At 39.5% G+C, this 25,137-nt stretch overlaps 1 protein-coding gene across 2 annotated transcripts in view; it reads left to right on the top strand.

Annotated features, from left to right (window-relative positions):
* MCCA (methylcrotonyl-CoA carboxylase alpha chain) overlaps nt 1-25,137 on the top strand; it is a 388,726-nt gene that overhangs the window by 215,100 nt on the left and 148,489 nt on the right. For both annotated transcript variants that reach the window (XM_089395890.1, XM_089395892.1), the window contains exons 7-8: nt 17,554-17,646; nt 17,993-18,104. In XM_089395890.1, the coding sequence (XP_089252016.1) occupies nt 17,554-17,646; nt 17,993-18,104 (205 nt within the window). The remainder of the gene's footprint in view (nt 1-17,553; nt 17,647-17,992; nt 18,105-25,137) is intronic.

The following is a 25,137-nucleotide window of genomic DNA, read 5'->3' as shown; positions in this document are numbered from 1 at the left end:
TCGCTTCAAGAAAATTATAGAGATTTACAGGTACGCTAGCCCTTGGGCTCCAAGTTCACCAAATGTGGGGAAGAGCCGACTATGTTTGGGGTCTGAGATTTCATTGTGGTAATTGATTTTGTAGGAGGGTTTTGGCCAATATCTATTTTTTCGAAATCAATCATCCATTGCTATTTATTCAAAAATATTTCTCCAAAATGATTATTTTGTAAACATTGTACATTTATAAATAATTTGTAAATTATTTCCTTACCCATTTTATTTTGCATCACTCGGGTATTTGGGGTTTTATATTTTTGTATATATATTTGGGGTTTGGCATTCTTTGATTCATTTTTGTAGATGATTCATTTTTGGCATTCTTTGATTCTTTGATAGCTCAAGGGTTTGAAGTGACAATTTTTTTTGGGCTATTCAACCAAGCAAGGAAGATTGATCTAGGCCCTTGAGGGTAAGATCTAGCCTCCCCAACTTCCAGTAACTCAACGTCTAGCTAAAGAAGGGAAGTCATTTAACTTTTTTGCAGTGATTTTGGGCATTTTTTGAAATTGCAGGCCTCAAAATTTTTTTAGGCACTAAGGCCTAGATGTCCTCCCTCCTTTGCCCTAGCCGTGAGGTCTAGGGGGCCTCCTAGAGCCCTCTACCCCCACTCCTTGGCTTGGCCGCAAGCCCTTAAGTGCTGGTCGTGGCCGTTTTAGGCCTCTAGCCTAGCCGTCTAGCCCTCTAGGGGCCTCGAGCCCCTTCCTTTTGCTTGGCCGTAGCGTTGGGATGCTCTTTGAGGCCCTCGAACCCCCTTTTAACCCTAGCCGCAACCCTAAAAGGGCTCTTCCTTTGGCCGCTAGCCCTTTTAGGGCCTTTTCTAGCCTTGCGTCAGCCCTTATGGGATTGACATCAGCCTTAGAGGGCTTCTCCTCCTTGGCCATGGCCTTCTAAGGCCTCATTTCCCTCATCGCTGCCCTTGCTTGCCCGTTCCAACCTTTCATTAGCCCTTTCTAGCCCTAGTTTTGGGGTTTCCTAACCCTGGTCTCTCATTCTAGCCATCATTCAACCATTATTCAGTCATTGATTTCATATTTCATCTCTAACATTTGGTTTTGCAACAATTCTAGAGCTAACTTGGTGGTTACAGTTTCTCAAGCTTATTGGAAGTCTCTGTAGCCATCTACAAGGCCACTAGGCCTCTTGGTTTGCTCTCTAACCCTTCAATTTCATCACTGTCATCTTTTCGAATTCTGAAGTATTTTATGACAACAACATATTTAGGGCTTAAGTGCATCTAAATCAAGCCTAAATTCACCTAATAATTCATCTAAGGCATTAAAAATTAATCTAAGGTCAAATTGGGTGCATATAAGTGAATATTTGTTGACTGTTTGTGAAATTCCAGATTTGATATGTTTGCTACAGCCATACAAATTCACTTTCAGCAGTGCTAAAATCACATAATCTAGGGCTAATAATCAATTTTACAAGCATATTTGTCATGGACATTGTTTTGGTTTGTATCTATTGACATATTTGATCCAGTGAATCAGGAATCGGCGATTTTGCCAATTAATTGCGATTCCCACTCTGCTCGGCCATGAAACGATCCGAACCGAATCTTCCCGAGTCAAATTGCATTGACCGAGTTTGACTCGTGGTCAACGCGAGTTTGACTCGCGAGTATGGCGATTATTCTGACTCTGCGTTTTTTTTCCGAGTCCCGCCAAAATTTTTGGGTTTAGGTTTATTGGGTTTTGGGTTTCGGATTGTCGCGTTTATCACTTTATCGGTTACGTGGTAGAGCTGTTTCATAATTCATTGTCCCGCATCCATAGTCCCGCGTCCAGACTCCAGACACCGCACAGTGGACACCGCCGCAAAGCCTTAGAGCTGCATTCGACGCCGCATTGTTGAGATATCATATACCTGCGTGAGCCTTGAGGTAACCCCTCTCTCTCTATATATGATGAATCGTGACACTGTGCAGTGTGATCATGTGATGCGAATCGCGATACAGCAGAGAAGAACAGAGATGCTAATGCGGCAATGCCATATATATAACAGTTATGCGGCATGCCTGCCATATATGTATCTGCCTGATATATAACGCGGAGTTAATCGAAATCTATACAAGTTTACAACTATGACCAACTATAACGCAGAGAGATGACAGACATATCCATATTGCAGAGATGCCATGCCTGCCATATATGTATCTGACAGTAGTACTAAGGTGCAACATCCTACAGGGATCAAGCTGTTTTCCAACTCTGATATTTATTTATCCAACTCTGATATTTATTTATCCTTATTTTATTTAGTTTGAGAAACAAATTGCACTGTTTTCCAACTCTGATATGAAGCATATCAGATCTATTTCAAATCCACGTCTAATGAGGTAGCTTACTGATACTCCCTAAGCTATGTTCTTGGGATATGCACATGGAGGACCAACATATGTAATAAAAGGTTAAAAACAGGCCCACAACAAATATTACTCCTCTCTGGACTAAGATCAAAATTATTCTCATCCCCATCTGAAGTATGCTCCATTTGTTCCCAAAGATTCTCGAGGACTGAGTTTTCCTCTTCTAATATGCCAATAAAGTTCAGGCAATCCTCATTGATCCTGAGATCAGATATCAAATCACCATGGACTTGAGCTTTCCTTTCTATCGTTGGACATCTGGCCAAGATAGGAACTGAGGGTTTATCAATTTCATTTGCTATGTGTGCAAAAGGGCATTGAAGCCTTTCTTTAATGTTATTCTCTACTAAACCTATCTCTCTGTACTCCGCATTATCTGTTAAAATAGGCTTGCAGTGAATAATAGTCTTCTCTGGGCTAAGAATGAGATTATTTCCATCTCTATACTATATAGAAAGCCTGATCCATTTCCATCCAGAAACTTTTAAGAACCGAGTTATCCTCTTCTATAGTGCCACTAAAATTCAAGCCATTGCCATTGATCCTCAAGTCAAATACCATATCATCATGGATCTCAACTTTCTTCTCTACCATTGAAGTTATGTATTATCATTATGGAGGTTGCTCACACCTCAGGCTAAGTCAAATTCACCTGTGAAGACTTTCTGTTATTTTAATTTTTACATGATCAATAAACAAGCTTGAAAATTACTTATTCCAATTTCCAAGCACCTTTTTCGAGATTTAATGAGAGATAAGTCAACCTTAGAGGAGGGTGCTACTGTTACTGCTGTTGGTGTGATGGAGAGCACAGTTTTTGGATCCCTTTCGCATAAGATAGGGTTTTGACTGTTGAGTATGTTTGCTTGGTAAGGACTCAAGGAGACGCACTTCTTAAGGAATTTTCAAGCAGTTAATGTGCCATTTTTTGGTCTGCTTCGCATGTCATCTGTGCCGCTGTTATGACTGTTCTCAACCAGCAAAACTTAAAAGGCAGTACTGCACTTTGGCCTTTCAGCATGACATGGCACTTTCTTGGTGTGCTTTTGTGCCAATTTTTAGAGCTATGTTGTGCTCCATTGAATAAAACCAGGGTTCTGCATGTTTTCTGGTTTTATTGAAAGGCAACATTTCTATATGTTTACTGACATCTGTCTTCATTTAATTTTTTAGATTTCTAGCATATTTTAAATTTTTGGATCATTTTTAAATTTGATTTTTTGTTGTCTTTCACAGGAGCCACAAATTAAATAGAAGCCACGACTCCAAATCTTAACAGAAGCCACAAATTAAACACAAGTTCAAAGCAACAACAATGCCGAGAGAGATGGACTTTGCTTGGGCTTATTGTGACAAGATTCCCGGAAAATCCAAGCTCCTTTGTAAATTTTGCAAAAAGGAATGTAGTGGAGGCATTTATAGATTCAAGTTCCACCTTGCACAAATACCTGGCCATGATATAGGTCTTTGCGACAAGGTTGACGATAATGTCAAATACCAAGCAACCTTGGCCCTTGAGATGTTAGATTAGCATAATGCCAAGAAAGCAAAGCAAAATACTGAAATAGGAACTCTTGGAGTTGATAGTTTTTCTACCACTAGCCCCATGTCACCTCACTCTGTTGAATCCTCAATGCCGTTCCCACGTTTTCCACACATGCCTCCAAGGCCAAGTCAAACTCAAAGCCATACGAGTCCTTCGACTCCTTCCTTCAACACTGGAGGTGGAAACATAAACACCTTTTTTGCTCCCCGCACAAAACCCGGTTCCCAACCTACCTTGGATGCCACTGGTTGGAAAAAAAATATCCATAGTCAGGCAAGGAAGGCCATTGCTAACTTTTGGTACTATTCTGACATACCTTTCCACTGTGCCAGAAGTCCTTATTGGCAAGCTATGATTGATGCAATTGCTATTGCAGGTCCAGGGTTCAAAGCCCCTACATCAGAGAGCCTTAGGACAGATATGTTGTTAGAGAGTGTTGAAGATGTCATGTTTGTGCTAGCTGAGTTTCGTTCATCATGGGTAGAAACAGGGTGCACCATCATGAGTGATGGATGGACAGATCAGAGGAATAGAACTTTAATAAATTTCCTTGTATCTTATCTCGTAGGCACAATGTTTCTAAAATCAGTGGATGCTTCAGACAAGGTTAAGACTGCCCAACTTATCTGTGAAATGATGGAGGAAGTCGTTCAAGAAGTGGGAGAAGAACATGTTGTACAAATTGTCACCGATAATGCAGCTAATTATATGGCTGCTGGTAGACTTTTTGAGATTAGGCACCCCACTATTTTTTGGACCTCTTGTGCTGCCCATTGCATAGATTTAATGCTTGAGGACATTGGTAAGCTTCATTGGATACATGAGGTTGTGGAGAAGGCAAAATCCATAGCCAAATACCTATACAACCACACTATTGTCCTAAACACTATGAGAATATACACTGAAGGTAAAGAAATTGTTCGACCTGCAGTGACTAGATTTGCAACAAATTTCATATCTTTGCAATCTGTGGTTGAGCAAAAGATAAATCTGAAGAGGATGTTCTTGGGACCTGAGTGGATGGGATCTAAACATTCCAAGACCCCTGAAGGCATCGAAATTGCTGCACTTGTTAGAGTTCTCAGATACTTCAAGTCTTTTAACTTTTTCATTTTTTAAATTTCATTTCAAGCTTCTTTTTATTTACAATGTTTCATATTTCTTTAAATTTGAATGCTTTAACTTTCAGGATGGTTGATGGTGACAAACCCGCTATGGGTTACATTTATGAGGCGATGGATCTCGCAAAGGAGGCCATCAAAAGAAGATATGGGGATGATGAGACAAAGTATATGCCTCTTTGGGACATTATAGATGCACGTTGGGATAGGCAATTACATTCCCCCTTACATGCTGCTGGGTACTATTTAGATGAGATTTTAGGGCACTTAAATCAATGTTGTGGAAAATTTATTACAACCGTAACAAAACAATGAGAAAATAAGGGTTTAGAGAGCAAATCCTAGGCCCAAGGCCTTGAAGATGACTTGTCCAATTTGCCCAAAATTTTTCCAATGAAGATACCACCTGAAAACACATGATTTGAGCAAATTCCACCTGCAAAAACCAACCAATCTTTAGTGCAGAAATTTCAGAGATGGGCAAAGGCCAAATTAGGGCCAAGAAGGGCTAACACTAGCCCTAATAGGGCTAGCATTGGGGTGGAAAAGGCCTAGAAGGCCTAGCGGCTAGGGAAGAAGGCTGAAGAGGGTCAGTGAAGAGGTCAAAGGGAGAGCAAAGGTAGCAGACGGCTGAAGGAGGGGGGTTGAAAGGGAATTAGGGGCTTAAAAGCCTACGACCAGCCCTAAAGGTTGGCGTTCAAGCTCCGGGAGGCCGAGGTCGAGGCCCTAAAGGCTCACAACAAGGCTTGAAAAGGCCTTTAAGGGCTGACACACGGGGTAAAAGGGAGGCCGAGGCCCCTTAGGGTTTGCGGCCAGCCTCTGGGAGGCCTAAAACCAGTGTTGCACACATCGCGATCGGGATTTAATCGGCGCCGGGAAAAAAGCGGAAAAAATCGTTAAAATTGGGAAAAAATCGGAAAAAAGCGGGAAAAAATCGTTTGGCACAAAAATATTCATTTTTTTTCAATTTTTTTAATATCTAAACCATCTACAACATAAAATAAATACATTGACACATAAATATGATAAAAAAACTAATATATAAGATGTTTAATATCATTTCTAGCGCTAAAATCACACATAACATTGAATCATGTCCTGAATAGTAAGTCCCAACTCAGCCTCAAAATATCAACAAAAAATATGATAATGTATCTCATCATGTCATAATGTCATATACAATAAAATGAAAGTCTAATCCTATTGATTTCCTCTGCCCCTCTTGCGAGAAAATGCCACAGCTTTCCCTTTCCCTCTAGATGTAGATGCTGGTGCCCGTGCAGGTGGAAATGGCAGTGGAGTCTGATGTGATCTAGACGTTGAAGAACTAGAAGTAGGAGCTATAGGAGGTAGACCACGTCCTCTACTGGTGGCAGGGGTAGCCCGGGCAGGTGGTGTCACCTGGAAACATTACAATCTCCCAATCCTGAAATCCTGAAAAACTGATAAGTCTGCTGGATTTTAATTGAAATCTAAAATTCTACTTTCTCCATATGAAATCCAATGAGGCTGGAACCACTCTCAAACATCCTGAGTCATTTCATGGTAATGTTAAAAATTTAAGTAAAAGGATGAAAATGAAGATTAAGGAGAATGTCACTTTTACTTTAAGAATTTAACATTACCATGAATAGCATATCCATACTAGGGCCTAGACTTGATCATTAAGCTACCCCACTAAAAAATTATTTGTTTCTTTCAAAAAACATTGCATGAAAAAACCCAAAAAAAGTTATAAAACTATGCTGTCCTGAGCCCCCACGATTTTTTCGTTAAAAATCGCGTTTTTTTCGAAAAAATCGCGATTTTTTGAAAAAAGCGCGATTTTTTCAGTAAAAATCGGCAAAAAAAAAAGTAGGCGATTTTTTCGTATAAAAATCGCGATTTGATCGGCAAGATGAAAAAATCGCGATTTTCCGATAAAATCGCGATTTTATCGCGATTTTAACAACACTGCCTAAAACCTTGACGCAGAGGGAAAAAAGGATGACGTAGGGTCCTAGGAGGAAGATGCTGGGCTTGGAGAGGAGAGATCCGGGCCTGGGAGCCCTAAAACTTGAAGCCCTTTCTCCGAAAAAATTTATTTGCTTCAGATCTTCAATTTTACTGCAAAATCTTCAATGACTGGCCCACAAAATTTTTTAGAGACTAGATCTTACTCTCAAGGGCCTAGATCTAGCTCTAATCCAACTCTTGTCACTTGATCTCACTTGCACAAATGAAAATAAAAATACCCAAAACCCCAATATATACAAAAATTTAAAAATAATTCAAACCCCAAAAAACCCCAGCTGCAAAACCAAGATTAGAAAAATAAAATAATTTACAAGTGTATTATACAAATTATATTTACAAAATATCCATGTAAAATGCTTGAATTTTTTTTGAAATTTTATAAATCTTTAGTAGTGGCTAAATGTATTTCAAAAGATAAATGAAAAACTACAGCTTTAGCAAAGTTAGAACACCATAAAAATAATGAGAGTCCAAACACAGTGATTCTCTATCCAAAGTTCGTGAACTTGGAGTCCAAGGGCTGGGGAACCTGCAAACACTATATATTTCTGAAGAACAAATTGTTAGAACACCCAGTGAATCAGATCACCTAAGATAAGCCCACAACTTACCAATAGAATGTTCCTATCACCTACAATGAAATAACGATCAAAATATTTATAAAGCACAATATAGGAATGCCCGTACCCAACACATACCACAAATCATCAGATCAGAGACACCATGAACTACACCCCAAAGTCTTTATTATGATTATTCCAATGTTCCTAGTGGGACAATAATTTACATCAGCTTTTTAGAGTTACATAAGCCAAAACTAGATGGCTTGAGACACAAATGACTCTCAATTTATAGATAAATCCTCCAAGTAGAAAAATAATGGCTAGTTGGCTTGATCCCCGTCAAAATAATCTCGACCGTAAAAAAATATTTGATCATCTTTTAATCTCCACCGTTGAAAATATTTATTTTTGAGGAATTTTCGAATTTCTCATTTAACCCATTTTTTATTAATTCAAAATTAATTATATTCAACTAATTTCCTAAAAAAATTGACTTTGACTTAACCACCAAGGCCCAAGGGTCCAATTTTTCTTGAAATTTTCAAGGACTTCCAAAAATTAATTTCTTTGATACCCACGAATTTTTCCACTTTGAGAATTTAATTTTTCCATGACTCTAAATTTGACTCTAATTAATTAATTTTTTTAGCTTAGTATTAGTTTAAAAAATTAATTAATTGACTCTTGAGGGGATTAAATATTTTTCCCACCCTCTAATATTTTAGCCATGGTGTCTGAGGGACCATGCACTAAAATATTTTTTACATAAGATGATTACATTTTCAACCTTCAAAGGGGGAACAATTATTCGGTATAGACCCTCAAATTACTCACCCAATTCTGCGACACAACATGATCTAGTAGACCAAGTGATTTGTAATAAAATAATTTAGCTAATTAGCTTAAACTATTCCCAAACCATTTTTACACAAGGCTTGACTAAAACACTAGGACTCACCTAAGACTGTGACGACAAATTCCACCCTAGCTTTGGGGTGAGGTTGGAAGGAAAAACTCTGTCGACCATCCATGTTTAGAAACACAGATGAATCAGTGGGATGAAAAACCTCTTAGGATGAAAATTTTGCCAAAATAATAGGCTTACGTAGGTTATTACATACATACATGGTCTTACTAGCTTCATTTACATTACAAATTTGCAGAATGGGTTTACAATGACTGAATAAATCGATGTCCTGACGATCTCGATCCTTTGAAAAAATTGTTACATCTGCCTTCTCGGAACCTTGACAAAAATGAGTGTAACATGGCCATTATTTGCTCTTTCCTTTTCTTTTAGCTGCATCAACCTCCATGGCAAAGTTTTGGGCCCTACCTAGGTATGTGGATGTGTGGGTGCCAAATCCCAAAGAACCAATGGTTAGTTGAACTCGAAGAATGGAGGTGAGATAATGGCTTGTAGTGTATGATGGAAAATGGTATGGAATAGGGATAGATGGAACAATGCTGCCTCTATTAGGGCTTCCCAAGTAGTGCCTTTCCTGTATCCGTTGGGCCATTAGGCGAGGTCCCACTGAACTAGGGTCAAAGATTAAACCCCCCATTTAAGGTGAGGGAAAAAGATCACGGTCAAAACCCGTCCCTTGAGGTCACTCCATAATACATATCAAATGCCCAAAGTACAAACAAGCATAAGCACCCTGTTGCACTCATTTTTGTCAAAGTTCCAAGGAAGCAGATGTACCAATTTTTTCAAAGGATTGAGATCGTCAGGAAATTGGTTTATTGAGTCATTGTAAACCCATTATGCAAATTTGTAATGTAAATGATGCTAGTAAGACCATTTATGTATGCAACAACCTAGGTAAGTGTTAATTTTAGGTATGTTCTATTCTGAGAGCAAATTTACTTCAATTTTCCATATTAGCTCAATATCAATTCCAGATTAGCAATCACATTTAGCATGATAGTAAAATGTAGATAGAACATAAACATAAATCGCAGAAAACAATCCAAGACAAAAGAACACAAGATGTGGCGCTAGCCAGGGACAAACCCTAATGTGGGGAACCCCTTGATCAATTCTTCTTATGTTCTTCAATAGTTCAATAGAGAGAGAGATAGTACATATACATCAGAAGTCAACATTTTGACTTATCAAAATAAGAGTAGAGATCTTCTTTATGAAGATAACACATGAGGTAGCTGATCTAAACTCCGGTGAAGACATACTGCTTCAACTAATCCTACAAGGTGACTCCATCACCATGCTGCACCCATCATTGTGCTCCACCTCATCATCATGCTGCACCCGTCACTGTGCTGCACCCAATCACTGAGTTGCTCTCATCACTGTGGTGCTCCCATCACAAAGCAGTACCTCATCATCATGTTGTACCCATCATAAATAAGCTGCTACAATACCATGCTGTACCATTGTGTTGCACCATACTGCACCCATCCTTACTGTCACCTATATGCTGCACCACTATCATTGTGTAACACCCAATTATTGAGCTGCTCATCATCCACCATTTTGTTGCATCCTTCATGCTGCTGCACTCATTCATGCTTTTCAACTTATTACAGCGGCTTCATTACCTGGTCAATGCATACGATAAACAACTTGTTTCATCACAGAAAACATGCTGTCCTTTCAGGCTTATACATGTAGTGATAAGACCCTTTCTTGCTGTGGATAAGAGTCTCTCCTTGACTGAGTCTAAGGTCCCTTGACAGTAGATTAGAGGCTTCTCCTATTGCGGCTTAGGGCACTACTTAACAGGTGCTTGAGACCTCCACTTGCTGTAACTGAAACCTCCTTCTTTCACTGTGGCCAGGGCTAATTAAGACGCAGCTAGGGCAGCGGATAAGACAACAGATTTAGGCTTCCTGTAGCTGTGGATTAGGGCCTATATTAGCTGAGTATAGAACCTCCTCATAGTTGCGTATTAAGGCCCAGTTGCTGCGGAATAGGATCATTGTTTAGTTGTGAATAAGGGCTCAACAGACTGCGGATTAGGACACCCCAGGACAACATATGAGGGCCTCTTTAACAGTGAATTAGGGCCACCCTTAACTGCGGATAGAGCTCCCTCTTTGGACAACGAATATGTGCTTCTTTAAGTTGCATATAGGTCCCCTCTTTTCTGCGTGTAGATCTCCTCATAAGCCTGCGGCTAGGGCACATGATGACAACGGATTTAGGGCCTCATAGACCATCATCATAGGGTCTCTTCTAGACCAACGTTTAGGGTTCTTAGGACAACAACTTGGGTTCTCTCCTTGCTGCGTTAGAGAAACCTCTTTTAGGACCACGTAGGAGATTCACTTGCTGTGACAAGACTCCTCCATGACTGCAGCTAGGGCATACTTCATTGACTGTGCTAAGAGCTAGGGCATCTCCTTTAGGGCAGCGTAATCTCTTAGGGACTTCTCCTTCCACCAAAAACCAAACAAGTGGAGAGGAGGAAATCCCAAGAGGTGTGTCTAAAATGACTTGCAAGCCACCTCTATTTATAGTGCAACGTTGAGGATAGATGGGGGTAATTTGGTTGCTGGCCGACCTTGACGAATTGTCACATAAAAAAAATAAATTCATATCTCCATGAATACATGTCGGAATCGGATGATCTTTAGATCAATCCTACACTTCTTGATGAGAGGAATCCAAGAAAAATATCAGCTGCCATAAATAAGAAGACCCACATGGAGTTTGGCCCTAGTTGCCAATTTTAACAGTAAGCCTATTATTTTGGTGAAAATTTTATCCTAGGAGGTTTTTCATCTCACTGATTCATGTTGATTTGGGGTAGCATCAGATGTGCTCTAGCCACGAAATTTGGTGGAGAGGTTGGGGCACATGAGATCTCCAATACCCAGAAAGGGTTTGGGCAGATTCTAAATAGATTAGTAGATATTAAAATAATTAATATTTTTAATGGAGTCCCTAAGTCTAAACTTAAGGAAAATAAAATATTAATGTGTATTAATATAAATTTGTGTTAGGGTGGTCCAAAAGACATGGATCAAGCCAGATCTAATCTTAGCCATTGATTAGGGACTTAATCTTGGTTGTTGAGATGTCAACAGGAAAAGTATAAGAGGAGATTTGAGGGTCACTTGGAGAGTACACACCAGAGTGATCAGTCATTCTATTCTCTAGAGCGGGGTTTGCTAAGAGAGATAAAATTAGTGATCGGGAGAGCAACTGAGGGGCATTGAGTACATAGAGACAGAGAGGCAGAGATAGTGCCGGGAGAGCAGCAGAGCAGCCAGAGATAGTGACGCAGGAGAAGCCAGTGCTCACGTAGAGGCAACGTCATAGCATTACATGGGGTAAGAGAACAGGATAGACTGGATGGAGCATCGAACTTTGCAGTTTGGAAGGACAGAATCTTATCAGTGCTTGACAGGAATCGTGTCAAGAACTTCGCCTTGAAGGTTATAGCTATCTTATTCGACCCCAATGATAATGACAAGTACGAGGAGGCGATGGCGAGGGCCAAGTACATTATCCTTGATGGTGTTAAGGATCATGTGGTACCACATATAGCCGAGAAGGAAATGACAGTTGAGATGTGGGAGGCTCTTAAGAACTTGTACGAGCATACTTCTATGCAGAGAAGAATGCTGCTCGAGAACCAGATGAGGTCGTATCAGATGAAGAAGGGTCAAATGATTGACTCCTTCCTCGGAGGAATGAATGAGATCCGAGATCAGTTGACTGCTATAGGAGCGACACCGAATAAAGAGCTTATGGTGAGGACAACCTTGAATGCTGTCTCAGAAGAGTGGGAAGTGTTTGTCCAGAGCATCCTGGGCAGAGGGACTCTCCTACCTTGGGACGAGATGTGGGCAGCTCTTTGCCAAGAATAGATCAGACGACAGTCAAAGACAAGTAGTAGCAACAAAGGGATTAAGGTCAAGCAAGAGGAGGAGGATGTGGCCCTAGCATCTGAGGGAAAGCAGGAGAAGTGGAAGAAGAACGATCTCTCCAAGATCAAGTGCTTCCACTATGGGGAGATGGGTCATTATGCAACCCAGTGCCCAAGGAAGAAGAGTAAGGGAGAGTCTTCCGAGACTAAGGCAGCACCAACATGGGCAGAGAAGGAAGTTTTGAAAGACGATGATTGTGCCATGAGTGCACACGCACCAATTGAGCGGAAGTGGGCAGACATCGAGCTATAGTCAGGTGGACTACAAGCGATGAGGGGCAGGATCCTTGATGTACCTAGACTCTTGGATTAGACCTTGCTACGGGAGCCCCGATGAGGAGTAACAGGACTGACTGGGTTGGTAGAGACGGATGCAGATGGAGCGGCAGAGGGAGCTACAGTGCAGAAGTCCCGAGACAGCGTAGAGCTAGCAGGCTGTAGCAGTGCGAGAGGCATAGGAGTGTTTTAATAGTGCAGGAAGGCACAGTGAGGTGTGCAACGGTGCGAGATGCAGGGAGTTGTTGAAGCAGCGCAGAGGTCAGAGAGAGGGAGCACTTGTCAGCGGCAAAGGGAGCTTCAGCATCAGTGGGTGTTTCTAGCCCAACAGGGAGGTCAGTTGGGAGATCAATTACTTACTTCTTAGTAACTGAGTTGCAGTGCAGCAGTGGGTAGCACGATGCAACATGATGAGAGGAGGTGCAGTGCAGATGCAGTGCTAGGAGAAAGGACCAGCAATAGCATGGATGCAGAGGGAGCTGTCGTACAGATGCATCAGTGGCAATGGCAAAACCATGGGCAGCAGTGCAAAGGATGTTGGGCAGGAAGGCCTAGCATCAACACAGGTACCAATGCCGGATGATTAGAGTAATACTCAGTAAGGAGTATTGCTAGAGCATAGTCCTCGCTAAGAGGGAGTGTTGATTTAGGGTAGCATTGGATGTGCTCTAGCCACGAAATTTGGTGGAGAGGTTGGGGCACATGAGATCTCCAATACCCAGAAAGGGTTTGGGCAGATTTTAAATAGATCAGGAGATATTAAAATAATTAATATTTTTAATGGAAGTCCTTAAGTCTAAACTTAGGGAAAATAAAATATTAATGTGTATTAATATGAATCTGTGTTAGAGTGGTCCAAAAGACATGGATCAAGCCAGATCTAATCTTTGCCATTGAGTAGGGACTTAATCTCGGCCGTTGAGATGTCAACATGAAAAGTATAAGAGGAGGCTTGAGGGTCACTTGGAGAGTACACACCAGAGTGATCAATCATTCTATTCTCTAGAGTGGGGTTTGCTAAGAGAGATAGAATTAGTGATCGGGAGAGCAGCCGAGGGGCATTGAGTACAGAGAGACAGAGAGGCAAAGATGGTGCTAGAAGAGCAGCAAGGCATCCAGAGATAGTGACGCAGGAGCAGCTAGTGCTCATGTAGAGGCAGCCAAGTGCTGCGCAGAGCACCAGAGAGGCCAGCGTATCTAACGCAGAGGCCAGAGAGCTGATGCAGGGCCAACGCTGGGCTAGGAGAGGCTGACGCAGTCCAGATTGGGCAGACGTTGGGGTTTCTGGGGCAGATTGGTGCTGAGTAGCTGCTGGAAAGATTATTTTGGGTTTCATCCAGTAGATTTGTTAGAAACGGAAAGGTATTGCTGCCAAGGAAATTCTCTGTTGGGTAGGCTAGTTTTGGCACCCATATTGTACTCTGATATTGCTTAATAAGAAAACCCTCAGATAACTGCACCGGTTTTTCCACATTGGGGTTTTCCGGGGACACTGGTCCAAAAATAATGGTGTCATATGGTGTGTTTGTTTCTGTTTCTTTTTAGTTGTTGATCTGTAATATGTTGAGCATGCACTAGTGCTTATTTTCAGTATTTACATTGTAAATAACTTGTTAAGGAAAATAACAAGTAGGTAGGAATAAATCAGATAAAGTGCATGGAGGTTTCTAAGTAAACTTAGAAACTTCAACAATTCATCTATGTTTCTAAACACGGATGGTCGACAGAGTTTTTTCCCGCAGCTTCACCCCAAAGCTAGGGGGGAATTCGTCATCAAAATCTTAGGTGTTCTAGTGTTTTAAACTTAAGAAGAATGTTCCATTTAGACTAGGCATATAACTTAAAAGTGACCAAGATCCTTACATCTCATCTAGATCTTAGGACGTGCATCTCATACAGGTTAGTGAAGCATCTAAGTAGCGGTTGTCCATCCAGTTACTCGGTCTTAAATTATAATAAGCAAGAATTTTGACTCCATAAGGCACTGGTCTCATATTTGAATCTAATCTAATCTTTGAGTCTTGTTAAATTTAACCAAGTAGCTAGGCCACTCAATCGTGTCTCCCAAGTTTGTTGGTTGCCAACATGCCTTCCACCTTCACATTTCCATAGGGACTACCCCCCATAGCCTGCTGTTGGGAGACAACTAAAAAGGAGTGGGTGGCAATCAGAACGACAACCCTTGCCCTGAGCTGTTGTCGTGCCGGTTGTCGCAGTGCTTGTACAATTTGAGTGAAACACACCCAATTGCAAAATGAATGAAGTACCTTTTGATTGGAAGCCCACCTTAGTTCATGTGCTCTTGTCATATGGGTGAGTAGCATACGACTGATGCAGGTGGTGGAGCTAAATAATGGCATGCTATCAACTAGTGGTGGTTGTGAGAGGTTTCTAGTTGGCAGGTGGGATGTAAAAGAGTGGGAGAATTTTTTTCTCACAGACCACTTGATGATGTGGGTGGTTTACTTGATGATAGAGCACTTCCCTTGATGATAAAGATGGCTTGTTGATGATGTGCACTTTCTGAGGTGCCCTTTGCACTTTTTGATGAGAGAGAGGCTCCCTAGAGCATGACGTCGCACTTGTTGAGCCACTTTTACAGACACATGTGGGTTTTTAGAGACTTCGTTATGTTTTAGCATTGAGATATCTATTTTGAGGTCGACATGTGACCTTGTTAGCATGTATCATGGATTTATGTCTTATGTGGGTTCTTTTAGCATTTTTGAGGGAAATCCACCTCCCTAGGCTTCGCATAAGTAGGAGGTCGATTCGTTCCCTTAGATCGTCTTGTCACACATTATTATTTGTTATTGACTTATCTTTGTACTAGTGTGCAATGAGCAACTAGGCCTAGGGTTAACTCTTGTGTTGGATTGAGCTCTTCTCAAATGTTTTGATGGTGAATCTTGGTTGATGCATGTTGAGTAAGTTGGTTTATTTACTTTGCTTGGTTTATGTTCACAGGAATTTTATTATTATTTTTAAGTTAGTTTATTTGGAAATTTTGTGCAATTTTCCCTTGTTGAGATATCACATCACCCAAAGATTTGAGTAGGTTAATTCTTTTCCCTTTAATTCCTTAGAAATTGAGAACCCTAATTCAAACCCTAGGGAAAGTAGGTTAATTTTCCCTAGCTTGTTGGAATTAGTTTTTTTCCCTCTAAAAGACCGTAAAATTGGTTTGTATCCTAGACTCCATGCCCTAGTTGAAGAAGGCATAAATCTTCATGCATCTTTTGGCTTGAATTTTATTTTTCTTTTAAATTTATAAAACGCTAGTTCAGTAAAATCTTTTTGTTTTGTTGCCTTGATAATGGGGATAAATTCCAGCAAAAACAATGTTTAATTATCTTAATCTTGGTCATTGATGACTGTATTAATGGTTGGAAATTTGGAATCATTTAAAAGTGCATTAGAGAAGCATAAACATTGTTTTCATGCAATTTTCTGCATTATCTTAAGGTTGACGTCATTGTTTTATATGCAATCATTGACTGATACAACCATTAAAATTTGCTGATTTTTGTTTCCTAGGTTGCCAATTTAATGACCTTTCATTGTATGTAATTTTGATGCTCTTTGAATGGTTGGTTTTGCTGTCGTAATAAAGTCTTATTTGCTGTCACAAACTGCAGATCTTTCCCTAGTTTACAGTAGCCTTGTGTTTTGTATGCATTGGGTGTGTTTGGGGACTCTATTTGAGACTCCTAACGTCCAGGAAGCTTGAGGATTGACCCATAGATATTGTGAATCCCTTTGATTGCATTTCACTTCTTCTCCACCTAACTGTAGTCTCTAAGAGCTTAAGCATTGGTGGGTTTCATTTGTAGGATACTTGGGGGGCACTTAGCTTTAGCCTTTTAGGATTATTTGATCCCTGAGTTCTACCAGGAAGCCTCCCTTGTGGTTGCTGGAAGTCACCACTAAAACAGAAGAGGGGCTGTTGCTGAGGTGACAATGGTGACACTCCTGTCTTGTTGTGCATTTTCCTTGTCTGGTGAGGCTTTGCACCAAGGTGCAATATTTTGCAGCAACAGGTCCCTTCAGAATGATATATAGAGACAGGGATATTTCTCCCCCCTCTACTTCTACTTATATTGCCAATTATGATGCTAATATTGAGCCAGGGCCTAGGACCTCTTAGAGATTAATTCTGCTGTACCTATATCCCAGTACTCTCTCTTTTATTATCACGTGTATCATTACTTTTTTGTTAGCTTTCTAGCATCTATGAGTGTTCTAGATCACATAATCTGTTGGCCACTGATTGTACTCTCTAATCCCATTGACCAATTTCTTGCTTATTTGTTGCGCATTAATAAAATGTTCTCATCTCATCTCTACTTATGTGACCTGTATTGGAATAAAAAGCATCACTTGATATTTAAAAATTGCTGTGTGCTGAATCTGCTGATATGTTAAGTTATAGATTCTACAGTAATTTCTTTTTTCAAAAAAAAGAGAAAAGCCTTCATGTGAGGTATTCTGTATTCTTTCCCTGTTTAGGATAAGCACCTATCTCTCTTTTAAAATATTCCATTAAATATATAGTACCACAATCAGGTTTGCAGTCATTCTCATAGTTCTTTCATGACAGTTTAATTAATTACTAAATGTTATATTCAATTTGCTAATGCATGCTTTTAGCCTGCATTTTATTGAATATTTTTTTTGCTATTGACACTATTCTTATATATTTTGAGTTTTCCCTGTGAAGGCAGTGGGCTATTATAATGCAGGTACTGTGGAATTTATAATGGACACTCTATCTGGTCAATTCTTTTTCTTGGAGATGAACACTCGTCTTCAGGTGTGATCTTTCTCCTTTTGTGAACTCGTAATATCCATCTGTCAGAGGATTAAACTAATAACTGTACTTGGAAGATCAATTTCTGCAAAAAATCAGTCTGATATTTGTAATTGATTCTTATCTAAGATGGAGCAACTCGTATAGATCTTAGCGTTTGTATATGAAATTAGTGATTTCATAATGAAGAATGACAAAAATGCAGTATAAAGTGAATCATATGGGGATAGTTTCATTGTAATGACATGCAATGCATTTTGATCCACCATTTTATATATTGTGCTTGTTACTAGATATACATAGCTCAAAGTGGCTATCTAATCTCACCAACACTCTATTTTTTGTTCAGGTTGAACACCCAGTGACTGAAATGGTAATTGGTCAAGATCTTGTAGAGTGGCAAATCCGAGTTGCAAATGGAGAAACCTTGCCGTTGAATCAATCTCAAATTTCTCAGTCAGGTATCCTTTATGTGGTTATTAAATTTCCAAGGAAAGGATATACTATGCTTTGAGTTTTTTTCAATGTTGCGAACATCTCGATAACATCCTGATTGTATTGCGAAATCACGATTTTTTGGCCTAGCCAATGTTTGCCGATTTTTACCGATATTTTGATGGTATCTTAATGTTGCTGATGTTTGCTGATTTTTATCGATATTTTCCCGATTTTTTGGTTTTTCGAACCCTTGCCAATTTTATCCCAATGCCGATGTTCGCAACATTAGTTTTTTTCCTCAGATATGGCCCTACGGGTCAGATTCAGCAACCGGCACAGGGATCTCCTTTATATGTTGTATATATATGATTTTGTGGAATACATGGGTTCATAGCTCAGTCTTAAAATTTTAAATAGATACCAGAGAGCACCCCAGTTTTGAATTTTCAAGGTTTTCATATTTAAATTTCTGAAAATAGATCACGTTAATCTAGCCACAATGGTGTTGTAGTAGGTAATGTTCATGGCTTGAATATTCCATTTCGAAAATTCACATAAACATAACTTGGTTAGACAAAATTCATTCCTCCTATATTCAATTCCCATACCTTTCCTCTTATATCAAATTCCATAACCATAATCTCTCAATGAGATTGATGGTTGGGTTTAAGTCTCAATCAACAAACTAGATTCATCTAATTCACTAATATAAAAAGTTAAAAACCTTTACATTTCCTTGATATTAAACTCACTTTTATTAAAAAAAATTCACTTTAATAATTCCTTTAAATAAAGTGAAGTGAATTTGGTAAGGTGAAGACTTTGGATGATTTCCACATGACTTAACACTTAAACTTGTGCTGAAGTACCTATCCGAGCTACAAACATCAACACTCCATCTTAGCGAAAAAGGTATTTTGCACCACTCCAACCTTGTTTCTATAAAGTACAAACTTCCCTTTAAGAAAGGGTTTGGTCAAAATATTTGCAACCTGCTCATCTGAGATACACTGAAACTTAATTTCTTTGGGTCATTATTTTACTTAATTTTGGAGCTGTTAACATGATGCCGCCCCTTTGATGGACAATTGGCACACCTTCATGAGGTCATTGCACTAGAGGAGCGAAGTTCTTGGAATCCTTTTGACTTGGAAATTACTACACCATGCTGAAAAGAGTGACCATGGACCATATACATCAACTATGGACCATTCTTGGAGCATCTTCAAGCTAGCGTTGACATGCAAACATTACATCATACACAGAATTCACGTAGAGGCTCATAGAGAGATTTGACAAGAAGGATTTGGAAATTCACTTCCGGGATTTAGCACAACTTAGACAGATAGGAAGTCCAGAGACTTATATATCAGACTTTCTGAGGTTGTGCATGATGGTGCCAGACATATCAGATGCTAGATGAGTTACTCTCTTCCCAACGGTGTTAGCCGAACCTTTGTGTGGATGGGTAAAGGCTTACAAATCCACTTCATTGTTAGTTTTTGTAGCATCAAATGGTGTTTTGGTCTTGAAACCTTGTGGAGAGGTTAAAACATAGGAGTTCTCCATAACCCAAAAATGATTTCTGGAAATTCAACCTAGAGATGGCTCAATTAATTTAGGAAAAGTGGTTAATTAATATGAACTAGTTGAGAAATGTGTTAATTATCTAGAAACTCACACGAATCGTGAAGCATCAAAACTGATAGTTTGTTGACTTAACGTAAAAATACACAAAAGGTATTTGGAATAATTTATATATATATAAATGTACAACAGTACGAGTGATGAATGTTACAATGAGGACCCGCATATATATACCTAAGCAGGTGTCCTTTCGTGACTGGGCATGTCTTTTAGACATGCCTTTTCACTTAACTTAATGACTATTTAACATAATCAATATTTGATTATTTAATATTTACATTTATTTTTATTTATTTACTTGTTATGAATTATATTCATAACATAGCCCCTTCCTTCAGAAGCTTTGTCCTCAAAGCTTATTGTCGATAGTTTCCTTCAGTTTGCATTTGTCATCTCGACATATGTAACTTGACGCCATTGGCACCTCTTCCTGTATAATTCGCTTAGTAACACTATATTGAATCCAGGGTTATCGATTTTTTTTTTTTTTTTTTTTTAATTAATAACTCAATTTTTTTTTATAATTCAGTTTTTTTTTATAACCCAATTTATTTTTTTAATAACCCTAATTTTTCTTTTTTATTTTATATTTTAAATAACTCATTTTTTTTAATAATATTGACCTCCCATATATATATATATATATTTTAAATTAAATAATTTAATTAATTAAATTAATTAGATTTTGTTAATTTAGTTATAATACGACTATACGTTGAAACATTGTATATCACGTTGGAGCACTATATATCACCATATATCACGCAAATATAGGTCACGATTATATATATGTGATATGTCATGACTATATATCAATGCACTATATTGATCCGACGTTTGCGTAATGTATCGGCGTACACGTAACGTTTGACCCAACGTTAGATCGGGGACACACTGTTTGACGATGAGGGCAACAACCTCACTTAACGATGTGTGCGTTTGCGGCTTCCTTGTCGGTTGTTTGGACAATGGGCACAATCTGTGAGGGCTATCGGGGTTGGCTGAGCAGTGGAGGTCCAGAAGAATTTCCAAGAAGTTGTTGAACACAAAAATGTCATGAAAATTGTATGGGTGGGTGAAGAGAGCCAAGGCATGAGCAGACCGTGCCTGGACAGTAAAGTCATCGCACTCCTTCATAGTAAGAATTAGACTCCTGGTTGTCCAATTGTTAATTATCTTGGGGATTTTATTACGTTGTAGACAATTGATTGTATAATCTATATATCTCTCAATCGTTTTCATAACCTCAGTCCACAAACCCACTGCGATTTCTTCTTTGCATCTAGCGTCTCTTAGCTTGACCTTTCTTAGGGGTCGAAGGCCCCAATCTTGATGAAGCGAGACACTCCATCAGTGGTTTGTTCTCCATCTCTGGAATAGATCATGGAGAAAAGCGAGTGGCCAAGGCTTTGTGCAAGCAGTCCATCGTTTTGAATCTCGGGTGAAAAGAAGAGATCCATTATAACCTATAACCCTCCTTCCATGATAATGCTATAGACAATTCTATTTTGTGATACATAGGATTCAAGAGTGGTAACTGCATCTCTTCGCAAATTGGGCAAGCTGAGCATTTGAACAAGGGGTCTCACGATGCCATGGGCTGTGAAATGTGTCATTGTTGTTGCAATGATGCCCATATTAAATCTGGTCACTAACTGTGATGCGAGCAACCTGAGTTTGAAGTCTGAACTCTCTAGCATATCCACTATGTTCTCCAAAATTCCATCATCGATGAATGTCATTATCAGATGCTTAGTATGAAAGCGGAAATCTGGATTTTGAGGCCAGGCTTGAGACAAGGGCAGTATAGCAGAGGCACCGTGCGACTAGAGCTCGACGTCCTTGGAAGAAAGCATAACTGAGAGCTGAGAAGGGAGGGTTTTGTTGGACCAAGTAAATCTACGCATGTACTCCCGACTCTCTGACATTAATGCGCTTATGATACATAGCGCTCAGAGTTGCACCTAACGATCATGTGACCAGAACAACATTGAGAATTCATGACCGAATCCATGGTCGTCGTGGCCCTGGATAGCAACGAGAACGTTCACCACCTCCTGGGGCCGTAGAACTTCGAAAATTTTTAGAACAACGTGTTCAAGTTTCTAAGTCTACCAGTTAGAAACCCTCCATGCACTTTATCTGATTTATTCCTACCTACTTGTTCTGTTACTTAACAAGTTATTTACAATGTAAATACTGAAAATAAACACTAGTGCATGCTCAACATATTACAGATCAACAACTGAAGGAAACAGAAACAATCACACCAAATGACACCGTTATTTTTGGACCAATGTCCCTGGAAAAACCCAATGTGGGAAAACCGATTCAACGATCTGAGGGTTTTCTTATTAAGCAATTTCAGAGTACAATCTGGGTGCCAAATCCGGCTTACCCAACAGAGAATTTCCTTGGCAGTAGTACCTCTCAGTCTGAGACAAATGTCCCGGCTGAAACCCCGGATAAACCTTCCGGCAGCTCCTCAGCTCCAATCTGCCCCAGAAACCCCAGCGTTTGCCTTTTTGGACTACGCCAGCCCCTCTCTGTCCAACGTTGGCCATGCATCACCCTGAATGGGTTTGCGTCAGCCTTCTGGCCCTCTACGTCAGTAACGTTGGCCTCTCTGAAGCACTGCAGCTCCCGACTGCCTCTGCGTGGCCTTGCGTGAGCCCTGGCTGCTATTGCATCACTCTCTCTGGCTCCTGCGCTGCTCTCCTGGCACTAACTCTGCCTCTCTGTCTCTCTGTACTCAATGACCCTCAGCTGCAACTCCGATCACTGATTCTCTCTCTTAGCAAACCCCGCTCTAGAGAATAGAATGACTGATCACTCTGGTGTATTCTCCAAGTGACTCTCAAGCCTCCTTTTATACTTTTCTTGTTGACATATCAACAACGAAAATTAAGTCCCTATTCAACGGCTAAGATTAGATCTGGCTTGATCCATGTCTTTTGGACCATTCTAACATAGTTTCATATTAATCCACATTAATATTTTAATTTCCCTAAGTTTAGACTTGGGGACTCCATTAAAAATATTAATTATTTTAATATCTCCTAAACTGTTTAGAATCTGCCCAAACCCTTTCTAGGTATTGGAGATCTCATGTGCCCTATCCTCTCCACCAAATTTCGTGGCTAGAGCACATCTGATGCTACCCCAAATCAACACAACGCGATGGATCTGAACGGGCAACTCGTCGTCGGCATGCCGATGTTTTCTATTTAACAAATGAAGAAAGTTAGGTATCACTCTTCCCTGCATTATGATTCTCCAGGTTGGCTTGTTCTCTCTGGAAAGATATTTCAAAAGGCCCAGCTTCTGATTTGTAACAAGCTCTGTGGAACATTCACCACCAGCCTCTGCTTCCATATCCAGAGCTACAAATAAATCAATTGTAACATCTCCAGTTTTTTCCTCTTCCATCCGATCCTTCCCTGTTGCTGCAAGATTTATCTTGCCAATTTTATTCACCTCATCCAATTGCTTTTTTGAGATCTCTTCATAATGCTCAAATGCTTCTTCATCCTTGGGAAGTAAATGTGCATATATGTTATCAAGGTCAATAAAATCTACCTTCACCAGTTCTGCTGTAAGTATGTACAGTCCATCAGGTACAGGCTCATTTACATCTTGATGCTGGTAGTATTGGAATTTAAATCCAAGAATATGTGCAGCATGAGTCTTTGGGAAGATAGGTATTAGTTCAAGAAAAGCATCATTTTTAGGTTGCAGCTCAAAACATTCCAAAACAATGTCAAAAACATGGTTTGGGTCCAAATCAAAGTGGCCATTTAATGACTTAATTGTGTTGATCACTGCAGATGCAATCCTATGTGTCAATCCACCAGAATCACATTGACATAAGAGAGTCACCAATTTTTGCATAGCCTTCACTCTCCTCTCGAAGAAGGTTAAACTTTGTTTCCTAATATAGAAGACGAGTGTTCACCCTAACCTTAGCTTTTAACTCAACTGCCTTTATTTTGATCATCTCAGATTCCCACAGAAATTCAGCCTCACATCTTTCTTGTTTCTCAAGATAGTCCTTATCCACATCATCTTCATTTGGATCATCATCTTCATTTGCATAATCTTCATCGACATCATCTTCATTTGGATTGTCATCCTGACCTATATCATTCTCATCCACATCAAGATCAACTTCATTTGGATATTCAACATTATAATCTTCTTGATCTATATCTACTACATCATAATCATTATCTTGATCTAGATCATCCTCATTCACATCAAGATCAACTTTATCTAAATCCTCATCTTGATCTGTATAAGCTTCATCGGAATCATTATCTAGATCATTTTCCTTGTTATCGCTTTCCTTTCGACATGCTTTAACTTCTGCATATGATTTTTCTAAATGCTGAAATGCTTCTTGAATTTTACTAAAATTCTCCATGGATTCAGGACGTGAACATAATGGCATATTGTGTGGTGAACAACACTCAAAGGCTCACATGATTATATTGTGCGCCATGGCTCCGATATCACTGAAGCATCAAAACTGATAGCTTGTTGACTTAACGTAAAAATACATAAGAGGTATTTGGAATAATTTATTTATATATATAAAAATGTACAAGTGATGAATGTTACATTGAAGACCCGCATATATATACCTAAGCAGGTGTCCTTTCGTGACTGGGTATGTCTTTTAGACATGCCTTTTCACTTAACTTAATGACTATTTAACATAATCAAAATTTGATTATTTAATATTTATATTTATTTTAATTATTTACTTGTTATGACTTATATTCATAACATATCGACTTAGACATAATCTCAACCATTGATTAAGGTTTAATCTTGGCCGTTGGAGTCCCAACTGGAGATTATAAGAAGCGGTCGATGGGTAGGTGGAGAACACACATTGCAAATACTTAGTGATCTAGACAATTCGATACTCCAGTGCAGGTGATTAGAAGGAGAGATTGAGTCAGAGATTGACTAGCAAGTGTCAAGAGGGGTAGAGACAATGATCCGGAGGAAGACTTCTAGTTCTGGAGAGGCAACAACAAGTGACAAAAATATTCCACAACGTATTGATTTTTGGTAGCATCGGATGTGCTCTAGCCTTGAAATTTGGAGGAGAGGCTAAGGCACATGAGATCTCCAAGACCCATAAATCGTTTTGAGAAATTCCACCTGGATGAGGAGTTATTAAAATAATTAATATTTTTAATGTGTTTCTAAGTCTAAACTTAGGAAAATAAAAATATTAATAAAGATAAGGGTGAGAAGCTTCTAAGAGACGAGGATCAAGTCTATTTTAATCTCGGCCGTTGATTAGGGACTTAATCTCGGTCGTTGATTAGTCTCAGGAAAAGTATAAGAGAAGACTTGAGGATCATTTGGAGACACACCGACAGATACTCAATATCT

This window comes from Pinus tabuliformis, chromosome 1_2 (assembly GCF_031772625.1).
Source record: "Pinus tabuliformis cultivar Carrire ecotype Pingquan chromosome 1_2, CPIR1, whole genome shotgun sequence".
NCBI classification, from domain to species: domain Eukaryota; kingdom Viridiplantae; phylum Streptophyta; class Pinopsida; order Pinales; family Pinaceae; genus Pinus; species Pinus tabuliformis.
The sequence above is the reverse complement of the archived record's forward strand: the minus strand, read 5'-3'. Positions and strand labels throughout refer to the sequence as shown.